The sequence below is a fragment of the Castor canadensis genome, chromosome 17 (assembly GCF_047511655.1).
Source record: "Castor canadensis chromosome 17, mCasCan1.hap1v2, whole genome shotgun sequence".
NCBI lineage: Eukaryota > Metazoa > Chordata > Mammalia > Rodentia > Castoridae > Castor > Castor canadensis.
The window spans coordinates 16583596-16598976 of record NC_133402.1 but is presented as its reverse complement, the minus strand read 5'-3'; the positions used below and the strand labels follow the sequence as shown (position 1 = coordinate 16598976).

The window sequence follows — 15381 nt, the reverse complement described above, 5'->3', positions numbered from 1 at the left end:
TTTCTTTGACCAGCCTTCTACTGGGCTTTGAAGAGTCATCCTTTGGCGAATTGGTGAGAGACCATACTGCAGCTGCTCTGGGGCCAAAGCAGTCATCTAACTACCATGCTGTCTGCTCTTAGATGTAAAAATGCAAGTAGGCAGAGGAAATGTCTCTGACCTACTTACTTCCTTTCTGAACTAGTGGTTTCACAACCCCTACAGACACCTCCCACCCCCACCCAGTGTCACCAGCCTGGTGCCTCTGTGAGACAGTCCCATTGCAAGAGGCCCCTGGGCATTGCCATTTTCCTCTTTCCCCTGTCTAGGTTGCCAGCAAATCTCAAAAGCCCTCTGAGAGACTGAGCCGTGGTTCCCAGGTCCCTCCAGCTCCGGAAAGATGAATTCCTATGTCACCATGATGAAGCTGCTGCTGTCTGGGCCCTTGCTGTTCGGTAGGAAATCAGGGGAGGAAGGGGAAGGGACATGTGTCTGGGCTTTGTAGAGAAAACTTGGACTGCTCTAAAGATGCAGCTGGCATAGCAGGACCCAGGAATCCTGAGGGGAGGAGGAAGAAAACAGAGAGAAAGAAGCCAGCTCCCAAAGCATTGGTAGTGTGGACACAAAGACAGAGAGGGGACACAAAGGCAGACATGAAGCCAGATATGGTGATGCAAGTCCTTTCCCCTTTTCGGGTCTCCCTCCCTTCAAATGAGCAAATAAAGGTGCTCACATCCCTGACAGCCCAGGATGCCAAGAGTCAGAGGCCTGGAAAGACAGCAGGACCAGGAAGGGCAGTTTGACATTTTCAGATGATGCCCAGGCTGCCTGAGATAGGGGATGGAATGGGGGGATCTGAGATCTAAAGGTTCAGGGAGCGTTGCGTCCTTGGTGGCGAGGGGTGATGGAGCTCGAGATGAGTGGGGCGCAACCTCATGGGGAGAGAAAGGGAAACTTGAGCCCCTGGGGCTGATCATTTGCCTTCCCAGGGGCCTGGGCCCCCTGACCACGGGAGAAGTGGGTGTGTGAGATGGTGCAACCTACCTTGGGGCGTCCCCATCTGGGCTCATGCCTGAGAACCTGGTCACCCGGGATCTCAGGGCCCCTTCCGTCAGCTCCTCTCTCACGGCCTCCACCTTCTCATCCTGCCTTCTTTGCCGATAGCAAAAGAAAAGTACGTCCTCTTCTTTGGGAAGACCCGCCAGTGCCTGGGGTGGCAGGGAGAGCCACTTCCTAACCCCCAAGGTCAAGGCCCTCGAGGGGAAGTCCAGCCCCTGTCCAGGGCGCAGGGTGTGGGCGGCCTGCTGGGCGTCTGCGGGTTCTGGGAATCAGGCACGCGGGCAGGGGCCAATCAGAGCCCGCACTCTCGGTGCGAGGGGGACATAGGGGTCACGTGCTGCGGGGTCCTGACCGGAAGCAGCTGACCTCCCTCGCCTCTCTCAGCGCTCGCCTGTGGCTACAACCTGGATGTGCGGCACGTGCAGAGTTTCTCCTTCCCACACGCCGGGAGGCACTTTGGGTACCGTGTCCTACAGGTCGGAAACGGGTGAGCTGTCACCTCCTCAAGTCCTCACTGCCCTTCAGAGCGCGGGATGAAGGCCCCATGGTCCCCCAGGTGCATCCAGAGGCACATCAACCATCCCCTGCAGTCCAGTGAGCAACACATGGCAAACATTCTCTAGACACAGGAGCAAAATTGTCAAATAATAAGTGTCCAACTGGAGAAGCAATCCAGCCCCTGAAACACTCCACATCACGTTCTCAGTTTGTTTTTTTCTTTTTCAGATAGGGTCTTCCTATGTAGACCAGGCTGTTCTCAAACTTGCAGTCCTCCTGCCTCATCCTCCCTAGTGCTGTTATTACAGTTCTGCATCACCACACCCACCTTTGTCCTAGGGTCTTGACTCTACATGAGTTCTGTGAAGCAGGGATTTTTGCCTCTTCCCTCTTCCTAGTCCCACCCCAGCCACAAATAGCTTTTGAATTAATGACCGAATGAATGACTCATTCTGGCAGATCATTCTCTGGGCCTCAAGTTTTCTAGGCTGCAAATGGAAAGAACTTTCTAGAATTCTATCATACAGGTATTTCTGTGGGATTCAGTAGGGAAGAGCTCCCCCGAAGAGCAGTGGTTGTATTGCTTTGAGATATTTGATGGGGGCCTGAGACCCTTAATAGGCAGGAGTAGGCTGGAAAAGACCCGTGCGGCTCCATCTCACAGGTGAGGTTTCTTATTAGGGTTATTGTAGGAGCTCCAGGTGAAGGGAACAGTACTGGAAACCTCTATCAGTGCCAGCCAGGCCTGGGACACTGCCTACCCGTCAGCCTGAGTGGTGAGTATATAGTGAGGGAGCTGGGAGGAGACCAGCATACATACCTGGATTGCCAGAATTCTTCAAACCAATCTTCTGGTGCCTACAGGTTCCAACTATACCTCAAAGTACTTGGGAATGACCTTGGTGACAGACCCCACAGGTGGAAACCTTCTGGTAAGGATTTTGTGTCGTGGTGATGCCAGGTACCTGTGAAACTCAATACTAAGAAGAGAGATTGAAAAAAGGTAGGGGGAAGGGCTGGGGATGTAGCTCAAGTGACAGGCACTTGCCTAGCACGTGTAATGCCCCAGGTTTGATCCCCAGCACCACAAGAAAGAAAACTTCTTGTCTGAAAAGACAGAAAAAGAAATAGATAAAAGATTTCATAGATGCAAGGCACCAGTGGCACATATCTGTAAACGCAGTTGCTTGGGAGGCTGAGATTGGGAGGATCATGGTTGAGGCCAGCCTGGGCAAATAGTTCACAAAATCCTTATCTCCAAAATAATGAGCAAAATGGACTGGAGACGTGGTTCAAGTGGTAGAGTGCCTGCTTTGCAAGCCAGAAGCCCTGAGTTCAAACCCTAGATCCTTCAACCGCCCCACCCCCCACAAAGATCCCATAGAAGGTTAAAGGCATCAGAGATTCAGATTCAATCAGTGTTTAATGAGAACCAACTATGAACCAGGTATTTTCAAGACACTACTTACTTCAGGGTTGTTTTTTGTTTTTTGTTTTTTTTCTTTTCCAAATATAAAATACAGCCAGGCACCAGTGGCTCACACCTGTAATCCTAGCTATTCAGGAGGCAGAGATCAAGAGCATCACGGTTCAAAGCCAGTGCAGGCAAATAGTTCACAAGACCCTGTCTCAAAAGAAATCACAAAAAATGGCTAGTGGAGTGACTCAAGGCATAGGCCCTGAGTTCAAGCCCCAGTATGGCAAAAAAAAGAAAAAGAAAAAAAAAATACCTATCATCATTAAAAAACAATATGATTTTTGGTGATATACTTACTTTTAATGTTCTGATAGTTATCTATTTATATTTAGGTTTTGTTTTGTTTTGAGATAGGGTCTCAATACATAACCCAGACTGGCCAGGAACTCACCATGGATTTAGACCATGCTGGACTTGAACTGTGATCATCCTGACTCTGCCTCCTGAGTGCTGGAATTACAGAAGTGACCCACCATGCCTGGGCTTATCCAGTGTTTAATTGCAGCTTAACTTTTTTTTTTTTTTTTTGCTATATGGGGCTTGAACTCAGGTCTACACCTTGTGCCACTCCACCAGCCCTATTTTTGTGAAGGTTTTTTTTTGAGATAGGGTCTCATGAACTATTTGCCTGGGCTGGCTTTGAACTGCGATCCTTCTGATTTCTGCCTCCTGAGTAGCTGGGATTACAGGCATGAACCACCAGACCTGGCATTAACTTATATACCAGGCCTTGTGCTAGATACTGATGGAGGGAGAGATTCAAGATTAAAAAAAAATGACCTGTCTAGAAACTGCAGGCTGGAGGCATGACTCAAGTGGTAGAGGACTCGCCTAGCAGGAGGTCCTGAGTACCACCAAACCCTGGTACCACCACAAAAAAAAAAAAAAAAAAAGAAAGGCAAGGGGCTGGAGGCATGACTCAATGGTAAAGAACCTGCCTATAAATTGTAGCCTGGCAGCAAAGATAGCTATAAATGAAAGATTATGCTTCTCATAATCTAGGAAGTGTGAGTTTTGAATTTGGTTTATACAGAATGTGTGATCAGGAATGAAGAAGATGGACCTGGAAACGTAGGCCAGTGCCCAATTGTAAACTGTACAAATGAGGAATGAAGGCATTGAGATTTTATTCCATAGATAGGAAGCGTTCATGGCATAGCACATTGGTGGTAGGGATGAGAAGATGGATATGGGAGATCCAGTAGGGGCAGAATTGCCTTGCTTTGGTAAACATCTAGATGTAGGGAGTAAGGGAGGGGACAGGATTCTGAAGGGTCCTTTTGCTTTGCTAATGATGCCCAAAAGATACATAACAAGGGGAAACCCCAACCCTTTTTCCTTTGCTTTCTTCAGGCCTGTGACCCTGGGCTGTCTCGGACGTGTGACCAGAATACCTATCTGAGTGGCCTGTGTTACCTCTTCCCCCAGAACCTGGGGGAACCTGTGCTGCAGGGACGTCCTGGCTATCAGGGTATGGAACTGGGGGACCAGTGGTAACAGTATCTCTAAGTAGCTTCCCCTCTATGAGAACCAGCGGGTGGGCCAAACACTGCAGACATGTCACCAGGTCCCTTTGCATCTGGCCTCTGCAGAATGTATAAAGGGCAATGTGGACCTGGTGTTTCTGTTTGATGGCTCACTAAGCTTGCAGCAAAAGGAATTTGAGAAAATCCTGGACTTCATGAAGGATGTGATGAGGAAACTCAGCAACTCCTCCTATCAGGTGACTATGCTAGTTAATGTCCCTGGTAACAGATGGTCGGTGATTACCTGAACTGGCTTAAGCCATTAAAGGAAAACCTAGCACAGCATATGTCTTTAAAACTTATGGGCAGCTATAACTAGACCTCAGACCCGGACAAAACTTGGACCAGACGAAGGGTTCTAGAGTTTTCTCTAATTTTCATTTCTGCTTTTTTCTTGTGCTTTTGCTTTCCTCTTCCCTTTCTCACTCCTTTTGTAGGCTGCTCCCTTAGCTCCTTTGGATCACATAGGCCTGTGAGAAGCTCCTAAGTTCAAGTGTCAAAGTTCCACAGGAGAGCTTAGCCTCCTCTCAACCAACTCCTCCCTCTGCTCACTCCAGATTTTCAGAGCAGAGACCATTCCTGGCCCAACCAACTGTGTCCAGTTTAACAAGGTCACTGGGAGCCATCCCTACTGGTAAAGGAGGCAGGCCCAGAGACCAGGAGCTTAGCACACAGCACTGAATCAGGAAGCAGAGGTTTCTTTAATTTTTGTTTCATTTCCCAAAGAATGGTTTGAGGCAAGGATGTGGAGTTGGCTTGCTGAGGTCCTGCATAAGACGTGGAGATTAGGAGGGGACGAGCAGGAAGGGACATGTGACTACATAGCTTTTCTTTCTTCCTCTCCTAGTTTGCAGCTGTGCAGTTTTCCTCCTACTACAAGACGGAATTTACTTTCTTGGATTACATTAGACTAAAGGACCCTAATGTTCTGCTAGCCAACATAACCCACATGCGCCTGTTAACCAACACCTTCGGTGCCATCAACTATGTTGCGTGAGTTCCCTTGTAGGGAGAGATCATGCCCATTCACTTGGTCTGAATGAGCTAGTTTCTTCCAGTTGCATGGTGTAGGAACTCAGTAGATTGGTATTGTGAGGGGTGGTTTATTGCATAAATTCAACTGGAGATCAGGGTGTGATGATACATGCCTATAATCCCAGCACTCAGGAGGCTGAAGCAGGAGGATCGAGAGTTCAAAACCAGCTTGGGCAATATAGTGAGACCCTGTTAAAAACAAAAACAAAAATCCCTGAAAACCTACCTTGAACCAGGCACAGTGATACATGCTTGTCGTTCCAGCTACTCTGGAGAGTGAAGCAGGAGGATCACTTGAGCCCATGAGTTTGAGATCAGCCAGGGCAGCAGAGCAAGATCTCATCTCAAAAGCAAAAGAAAAATAAAAACCTCCCTTGAAACATTAGAATGGTCAGGGAACTGAGACTGATTTGGGGAACAAGGGAATTTATGTCTCCCATCTCATCTCCTGTCCCCCTGGGACATGTATTCAATTTGTGTGACATAGCAAGAAGAACTTCCTGCATTATTTGACTTGTCTTTCTCAGTTTCTCTTCTTTGCCAAGCATGTGTGGTTGAATTTAAGGTAAGCAGCACACAGTGTTTCTCTCAAAATTCTCCACATGTGTTTTTCCTGCTATTTCTTCTGGCGCTCACTTGATCTGCCGTATCTACTTCATTCTCTCTGTAGACATCTGTGATGGGTCAAGCCACATCTGTTTGACAACTGGCAATTTTAGTTCCTCAACTCAGATGAACAACCTAAGTTCCACTTTCTAGGAGAGAAAATCTGATTGGATAAACTTGGGTTGGATGTCCAAGGTCCAACCCAGCTATGACCTGGATCTATTTTATGGTGCAGTTCCATGGCATCGGTGTGGATGAGGGCCTCTCACCTCTGTGGGAAGGGGTTTTAGAAAAAGCTCTTTTCAGCTGGGCACAGTGCTTATGCCTGTAATCCCAGCTACTCGGAAATTGGAGATAGGAGAAGAGCCAACCTGGGGAAAAAGTTAGGGAAATCCTGTCTCAAACAAGCCAGGCATGATGGTTCATGTCTATAATCCCAGCTTCATGGGAGGCAGAGGTAGGTAGGAGGATTAGGGTCCAAGGCTGACCCCAGACAAAGCTTGAAGCCCTGTCTGAAAAATAATTAAAGCAAAGGGATTGAGACCATGGTTCAAGTTGTAGAGCACCTGCCTAGCAGTGGGAGATCCTGAGTTTAAACCCCAGTACTGCTAAAAAGAAAAAAGAAAAGAAAAAAGAATGAAAAAGCTCTAAGTTCTTAGAGGAAGATGTCACCACAGGGTGAGAAGACACTCTGAAAGGTGTCAGTTGTGGAAGCAAAAAGAAGCATTCACAGAAACACTTCTGACCACCTGACTTTGTACGGGACATGTTCTAAATCAGGAATCAAGTCACCTTCTTTCTTTTTTTTTTTTTTTTTGGCAGTCCTGGGGTTTGAATTCAGGGCCTCACGCATGCTAGGCAGATGCTCTACCACTTGAGCCACTCTACCAGCCCTACCTTTTTTCTGTACAAGGCCAGATAGTAAATGTTTTCAGCATTTCCAGCCAAGTATGGCTTCTGTATTTGATTTTATAATCCTTAAAAAATATAAAAACCATTCTTAGGAGCTACCAGGGTGGCTCAAGTGGTAGAGTGCCTGGCTAGCAAGTGCAAGGCCATGAGTTCAAACCCCAGGACTGCCAAAACCATTTTCAGCTCATAAATCTTACAAAAATAAACTGCAGGCTGGGTTTAGCTGGTGAATTGTTGTTTACTGTGTTCTAGGCACTGGGGAAGATAGCAGTGGATGAAACAAAGATCTCTGTCCTCTTGGGGGAGAAATGTAATAACAGAATAAATAAGTTAGATAATAGAGTAGAAGACACAAGTTTTTTGGTATTACTGGGGTTTGAACTCATAGCCTAGTGCTTATTAGAGGTGTTTTACCACTTGAGCCACTCAGCCAGCCCTTTTTTGTGAAGGTTGTTTTTTGTTTTGTTTTGTTTTGTTTCGAGATAGGGTCTCATGAACTATTTGCCTGGGCTGGCTTTGAACCATTATCCTTTGCCTCTTGAGTAGCTAGGATTACAGGCATGAGCCACCAGTGCCCAGCTAAATGTGCTTTGTGTTAGTCAGCTTTCTGTTACTGACAAATACCTGAGATAATCAACTTACAAAGAAAAAAGGTTTATTTGAGCTCACAGTTTTGGTGACTTTTTTTGGTGGCACTGGGCATTAAACCCAAGGTCTTCACACATGCTAGCCAAGCACTGTACCACTGAGCTACACTCCCCACCCTGATCTCACCACGGTTTTAGAGGGTTCAGTCCGTGATTGTGCACACTGTTGCTTTTGGCCTGTGGTGGCTCACCATGGCAGGAGTGCATGCAGAGCAAAACTACTGACCTCCTGGCAGCTGGGAAGCAAAGGGAGAGGAAGGTGCCAGGGTCCCACTGTTCCCTTCAAGGGCATGTCCCAATGACCTAAAGACATCCCTCTAGGCCTCACCTGTTAAAGTTTCTCCCACCACCCAATAATGCCACACTGAGCTGGAGGTAGAGAGCCTGCCTAGCAAATGTGAAGCCCTGAGTTCAAATCCCAATATAGCCCAAAAGTTTTCAAAAGATCAAAATAAAGTATGTCCCAATAACACTACACTGGATACTAAGCCTTTGACACAGGAACCTTTTGAAGACACTTTGAGAACCAGTCTGTGGCATGCTTGAAATGTTCAGGAAGAACCAGGATCCTTCCAGGAGCGGGGAACTAGGTGAGGTTGGAGACGTGATGGAAGCTGAGCTGAGCAAGGGGCTTGGAGACTATAGCAGGGACTTGACTTTGCCTTTCATTCTCTCATTCTTAATGGGAAGTCATTGGATGTTAAGCAGAATGGTGATGCTCTGATTTATGTTTTCCAAAAAAAAAAAAAAATCCCTCTGGCTATTATAAAAAGAAATTTAAATTTAAAATAACATCCCTCAGGCTGCAGGGCTGATAGTAGACCATGAAAAGGGTAAGAGTAGATTCCAAGTGGCCAGCTAGGAGGCTATTGCCAACTCCAGATGAGGGATGATGGTGGTTTAAGCCAAGTAGAAATCGATGACAGGTCCATATCCTTGTGGATGGAGTTAGAGAAACCTTTTATGTCCACGCTAGAACCATAGGTTATGACAGCAGGCATCATGAGCCAATGGTTCAGACAGCTGCCATTCCAGCGAGCACTGTGGGTTACGGTGGGTAACCTGACTTGCTCAGAAGGTGGGGTGGACAGGGTAGGAACATTGAGCCTTGGTCTCTCCAGTATTCATCTCTTGCTTCTTTCTTTTCTCTCATGTGTGCTGAGTTCCTGCCCTGTGTTGAGAGCCAAAGATAGCAGTGAATGAAACACGGGTTTTTTGTTTTGTTTTGTTTTGCAGTACTGGGGTTTGAACTCAGGGCCTTCACTTTGAGTCTCTCCACCAGCCCTATTTTGTGATAGGGTTTTTCAAGATAGGGTCTTGAGGAACTGTTTGCACAGGCTGGCTTCGAACCACGGTCCTCCTGATCTCTGCCTCCTCGTAGCTAGGATTACAGGCGTGAGCCAGCAAAACATGGTCTTTTCCTTGAACTCAATCGACACCAATACAGGCCACTTAGATTCACCAGGTTAATTGCTGCAGCTGAACTCTATAAGCAGTGGGGGCAGAGTGGGGGGGGGTCTTTCTACTGAAAACACTTGCTCTGGAAGAGTGACTCCCGGTTTTCCTTGGTTGTGGAGCCCTTCTTTCCCACTGAAACCTCACCTAGACACACATTTCTAGCGAGTTAAAGGGTGGTTGCTGTGTGGGTAGATGGAGCCCGCAGTCACCCTTCACTAAACCTCACTTCACTGCCCATGAGCTAGAGTCCCCTCTGGGCTGCCCAGGACACAGTGTGAAGACCAGTGGTCCAGAGGGAGGGGACAAGAGCCTCAGGATGGAGACAGGCGGTCAGAGGAGCATGCCAAAGGCTTGGAATTCCTGCCTGGGGGTTGTCAGAAGAACTTTTGCATAATCAGCAGGGTGGTGTTTTAATGAGCAAGCAGGGTGTAGGGGACCTCAGGCCCTGGTTTGGGGTGTGTCTTTTACATCCCTCCTTTCCTGGACATAGGACTCAGGTGTTCCGGAAAGAGCTGGGAGCCCGGCCAGATGCCACCAAAGTGCTCATTATCATCACCGACGGGGAGGCCACTGACACTGGCAACATTGACGCAGCTCAAGACATCATCCGTTACATCATTGGGGTATGACCGCCGGCCCCTGCTGCTGCTTATGTCTCAGCTTTCCTATTTCCAAGCCCCAGTCCCCTTTTGCCTTGGGTTGAGGTCTTGTGACAAACTGATGTGAGACTGGGAGAGGCCAGCTCTGCACTCTTTTCTTCCTCACAGATCGGAAAGTTTTTAAGTACCACACAAAGTCAGGAGACACTCCATAAATTTGCCTCAAAACCCACAGAGGAGTTTGTAAAGATTCTGGACACATTTGAGAAGCTCAAAGATCTATTCACAGAACTGCAAAAGAAGATCTATGTCATTGAGGGTGAGTGCCAGACCCTGGGAGAGAGTTTCAGAGTTTGTATTAAAAAACTCCCCAGGGACCTGGGGGCGTAGCACCATGGTAGAGTGCGGGCCTAGCATGCGTGAGGCCCTGGGTTTCATCCCAGCACTGAAAGAAAACAAAACAAATCTCACCAGCTAGAGGTACACTGAATTATACCAAGCACAGGGTATCTGACACTGTGCTAAGTACTCACCTAAGACAAAAAAATCACCTCAAGGAGGAATTTAGGAGCAGGAGATGCAGGTGCGGATTGTAATGTTGCGTTTCTGTCTGAAATTCCAGTTTCCTCTTGATGCTCAGCTTGATCCAGGATGGGGCCCAAACTGTCCTGTGTGTTGTGGGTGTCTTCTGAGCCCTGGAGGATAACTGTGAATTTCTTTCTTCTTCTTAGTCCTCATTTTCACCTGTCTTAGGCCTCACATTACTTCAGACGGGCAAGCTGGCAGTAGCTGTGTGGAGCCCACATGAGCTCTTCCTCAGCCTAGAAGAAAAGGTTTTTTGTTTGTTTGTTTATTTGTTTTGGTAATACTCAAGTTTGACTCAGGGCTTTGCATTTGCACTCTACCACTTGAGCCACGCCTCCAGTCCTTTTTGCCCTGGTTATTTTGGAGATGGGGGTCTCGCTTTTTGCCCAAGCTGGCTTCAGCTTTGATCCTCCTATTTTACTCTTCCTGTTGTCACTAGGATGACAGGCACAAGCCACTATGCTCAGATTTTCTACATTGACATGAGGTCTTACAAATTTTTTTTTTTCCTGGACTGGAACTCCGATCCTTCTAATCTTGTTCTCCCACATAGTTAGAATTACAGATATGAGCCACTGGTGCCTGGACAATAGGTTTTTATTGCACTCACCAGATGGAGGACTGGTGATGGGGGCATTTTTCCAGGCAACCTTGTCTGCTGCAAGATACATGATTCCAGAGAAGTCCCTTCTGCCAGGTGCAGCCTTGGCATTCAGCTCAGCTGAAGATGCAGTGTGATACGTGGGATGGAACCCAGCAGACCTGTTCAGGAATCCACTCCATCTCTTGCTTATTGTGTGACCTCAGCCAGATCACTCCCTTCTTTGAGGCTCATGGTTCTTTTCTATTCATACCAGCTTCTCAGGGATGTGAGCTTTAGCTGCTATGTTAGTTCCCAAGGGCTGCTGTAACCAAGTACCAAAGATTGTATGGCTTAAAGCAACAGACATTCGTCACCTTGATGTTCTGGTGGCTAGAAGTCCAAAATCAAGGGGTTTGTAGGGTCGTGATCTTTGTAATGGTTCTAGAAGAGAGCCCTTCCGTGTCTTTTTTGCCTCTGGTGTTTTTGGTTTTGTTTTGTTTTGTTTTTTCAGCAGTACTGGGGTTCGAACTCCTGCTTCTGGTGTTTACTGGCCCTCCTTGGCATTCCTCCTCTTGGAGGTGCATCATGCCAGTCACTTGGCCATCTCCCTGTGTCTCTTCATGTGCCCTTTCCTCTGTGTGTATCTGTCTCTGTTTCCCCTTTTACAAAAACACCAGTTGTACTGATCAGGGCTCGGCCTAATGACCTCATTTGAACTTGATTATATTACCACTGTAAAGACTATTTCTAAATCTGTCCCAAGCTGAAGTGTGAGGTCTGTCATGGCAGGTCTGGTTATTCACCATTTGTATCTCTGATATCAGATACTCCACTATTCTAAATATTTATTCAATGAGTAGACAAATGACCATATTTGCTATGTTTCTTGAAAACTTATGTGAAAGAAGCACGTTATCTTTATTATTTAAACCATTTATCTTGGCATCTTTGAAAGGTTGGTGGTATTAGTTCCATTTTTTTGAAATTTTCTTTTTTGGTGGTACTGGAATTTGAACTCAGGACTTCCCCCTTGCTAGGCATGCACTCTACCACTTGAGCCATGCCTGCAGTCTTTATTGTCATTTTTTTATTCATGCTTTCAACAACCACGTCCCAGTCTCTGTGAAGAAAATACTCAGGGATATTGAGAGTACAGCTCATACTCACATTGGATAAAGAAAGGTGGTAAACAAGAAAACAAACATGATCATTAAAGATTGTGACAGCCAGGCACTGGTGCCTATAATCCTAGCTACTCAGGAGGCAGCGATCAAGAGGATCGCAGTTTGAAGCCAGCCTTGGGCAAATTGCTGGGGAGACCCTGTCTCGAAAAAAAACAGCACAAAAAAGGACTGGCAGAGTGTCTCAAGTGGTAGAACACCTGCCTAGCAAGCGTGAGGCCCTGAGTTCAAACCCCAGTGCCGAAAAAAAAAAAAAAGATTGTCACAAATGCTATGAAGAGAATGAATGAAACAATGAGATTGGGGTAAATAGAGGAAGCAGAGCGCTGCTTGCCACTTTGGATAGGCTTTTGGAGGCAGACATTCCTGACTTTTTGTTGAGGGTAGGGTGCAGGGGATCAAACCTAAGGCCTCACATTTGCTGGGCAGGCCAATAAGATAAAATACACCCTGAAATGACTTTTGAGCTGAGACATGAAACATGAGAATCAAGCAACAGGTGAGGAATGTTGACAAAGAACATTCCATTCAAGGGGCTGGCAGAGTGGCTGAAGGTCTAGATGCCCTGAGCTCAAACCCCAGTCCCACCAAAAAAAAAAGGGGTAAGTGCAAAGGCAAGGAGATTGACAAGGGTATGTTAGAACAGAAAAAAGTGGATGCACTGTGTATAGTAGCTCACATCTGTAATCCCAGCTACACAGGAAGCAGAGATTGGGAAGATTGAGGTTCAAGGCCAGTTGAGGCAAAAAAAAGTTAGTGAGACCCCATCTTAATCAATAAACCGAGTGTGGTGGCACGTCTGTGATCCTACCTACAAATGAGGCCTTAGGTAGGAGCATCAAGGAGGCTGGCCCCAGGCAGAAATGCAAGACCCTACCTGAAAAATTGTTAAAAGAAAATGGACTGTGGGTGTGGCTTAAGTGGTAGAGTGCCTGCCTAGCAAGCATAAGGCCTTGTGTTCAAACCTCAGTATCCTCTGCCCCCCCACAAAAAGTGGATGTGAGAGGAGAGAAATGAGGAGATTGGGACCTTCCAGACTCTCCAAAGAATTTGTATTTTAGTATTAGAAGCAGTGGGAAGTAATGACAAGACTTTTATTATTTTATTTTATTATTTTTTGTTTGTTTTTTCTTTTTTGTGACAAGTCCTTTAAGAGAAGGAAAGGTATGGCCTGATAAACGTCTTTTAAAAAATAGGTACTCTGACTTGCTCTATGGAAAGAAAGCATGGTAAGAATAGAGTAAGAGATCAAATTAGTAAGCTATTGCTTAATCAGGCAAGAGATGAGGATGGTCTGGCCCCAAGTGAGGCAGCACAGATTATTCAGAGAAGGGGACAGATGTCTTGAAGATGAACCATCACAATTTGGTGGCATGCTGGAGATATGACAGGGTTCTTTCCCAGATTCTTAGCAGCTTCCTTACGTGGGAATGCCATCCATGGAAGTGGGGAGCCTGAGTCAAAGCGGCAATTGAGGGCTATATCTCAGGACTGCTAAGGTGGAGGTACAAGGACTCCTGTAGTTGGACAAGGGACAGCCCACTCAGCATTAGGCCACACCTCTCATCTTTCCAACTGTAATGCCCACCTTCCTGCTTTTACTGTGTTCCAATCAAATGCTGTGTTTCCTTCCCAGAGCCCCACGAGGGTCACCGTTCTGTTGCTCTGTGGATCTCAGCCTGTTCTCCCCTCCTTTGTCCTCCAGGCACCAGCAAACAGGACCTGACGTCCTTCAACATGGAGCTTTCGTCTAGTGGGATCAGTGCAGACCTCAGCAAGGTGCGTGGTGGCCTGAAGTGATGAGCTGAGGTATGTTGTGGGGATGTAGCTGGCTCAGAAGGGTTCCAACCCTTATCTCCTTCCCTGGGCAGGGCCATGTGGTCATAGGCGCAGTTGGAGCCAAGGACTGGGCCGGGGGCTTTCTGGACCTGAAGGCAGACCTGCAGGATGAGATCTTTGTTGGCAATGAACCCCTGACAGCAGAGGCAAGAGCAGGCTATTTGGGTGAGTACTTTTCTTTTTTTTGCTGGGTTCTTTTGGTTGAAGGGGCCAGGAAGTAGCCTGGCTCTCAAAATAAAAAAGCAATTAATCAACCAACATAAACAAACTCAGGGTTTAAATATGGTTCAAACATTCTTAATTTTTCCTTAATAACTGCTCATCTGTGTATTTTTCATTTCTCTATTTTCTGATGCTATGGCATCTTGGGGCCCTGCTAATCCTGGAGAGATGGCCCCTCCCAGAACAAGCTAATTCCCCAGAGATAGTGCAAAGCTTACCTGGGCTAGAAGGAAAGAAGGAAAGAAGGGAAGAAAGGAAGGAGAAAAGAAAGATTCATAGAGGAAATGAAGAGTCTGGTCAACCTACAATTGCTATTGCATATATCTGCCACACGGTGGCACTGTTGAACACTATTTCTGCACAGTTTTGTGGAGCTGGTCCACCCAAGGTGATGCATTGTCAGGCAGTGGTGGGGCCTCACGCTGTGCTCTGAGGTTACAGCTCTCAGTTCAGTTCATACGGTCAGTGTGCCCCAAGGCATGAGCTGCTCCAAGAGCCCTGGGCTAGAGCTGCTTTCAGTTATGAGCTTCTCAGGGAACCACCTTCTTCTTCCACCCCCCTCCATAACTACTGCGTAGGAGTGGCCACTCCTCTGTTAAATTCTCAGAATACAAAGGTCTTATTGACCTTTTCCTCAGAAAAATTGGTGCTACTTCTCTTGTATCTGTACTTCTAAAGGACCTAAAACATAGTGATTTTCTTTTCTGCTTTGGACATTTTTTTATTGAGCAAGTACTGTGCTATACATACACCTGGTATACAATAATCCCAGCACTAGAGAAGGAGAGGCAGGAGGATTGAGAGTTCAAATCCAGCCTGAGCCACACAGCAAGATCCTGTCTCAAAAAACAAAAAGAGGCTGGGCATAGTGGCTCATGCCTATAATCCCAGCAACTCAGAAGGCTGAAATTGGGAGGATTTGAGGAAACCTGGGCAAAAAGTTAGCAAGACCCCCCCCTCAACAAAAAAGCTGGGTGTGGTGACACATATGTGTCATCCCAGCTAAGTAGGATGATTGAGTCCAGGCCATCTTAGACACTATCTGAAAAATAACTAATGCAAAAAGGGCTAGGGAGTGGCTCAAATGATAGAGAGCCTGCCTAGCAAGCATAAGGCCCTGAGTTCAAACCCCAGTATACAAAAAAAAAAAAAAAAAAGGGAGAGGGAGAAAAAGG

The 15381-nt window shown here is 46.7% G+C and overlaps 1 protein-coding gene across 3 annotated transcripts in view; it reads left to right on the top strand.

Annotated features, from left to right (window-relative positions):
- Nucleotides 1-211: 211 nt before the first annotated feature.
- Nucleotides 212-15381, top strand: part of Itgal (integrin subunit alpha L) — a 42982-nt gene continuing 27812 nt past the window's right edge. The window contains exons 1-11 of one of the 3 annotated variants that reach the window (XM_020158664.2): nt 212-434; nt 1423-1525; nt 2218-2312; nt 2401-2468; nt 4367-4484; nt 4606-4736; nt 5387-5532; nt 9688-9820; nt 9965-10115; nt 13851-13924; nt 14017-14149. In XM_020158664.2, coding sequence (XP_020014253.1) covers nt 380-434; nt 1423-1525; nt 2218-2312; nt 2401-2468; nt 4367-4484; nt 4606-4736; nt 5387-5532; nt 9688-9820; nt 9965-10115; nt 13851-13924; nt 14017-14149 — 1207 coding nt within the window. In that variant the 5' untranslated portion in view covers nt 212-379. The remainder of the gene's footprint in view (nt 435-1422; nt 1526-2217; nt 2313-2400; nt 2469-4366; nt 4485-4605; nt 4737-5386; nt 5533-9687; nt 9821-9964; nt 10116-13850; nt 13925-14016; nt 14150-15381) is intronic. The other 2 variants (XM_020158659.2, XM_020158683.2) reach the window with 2 other exon arrangements.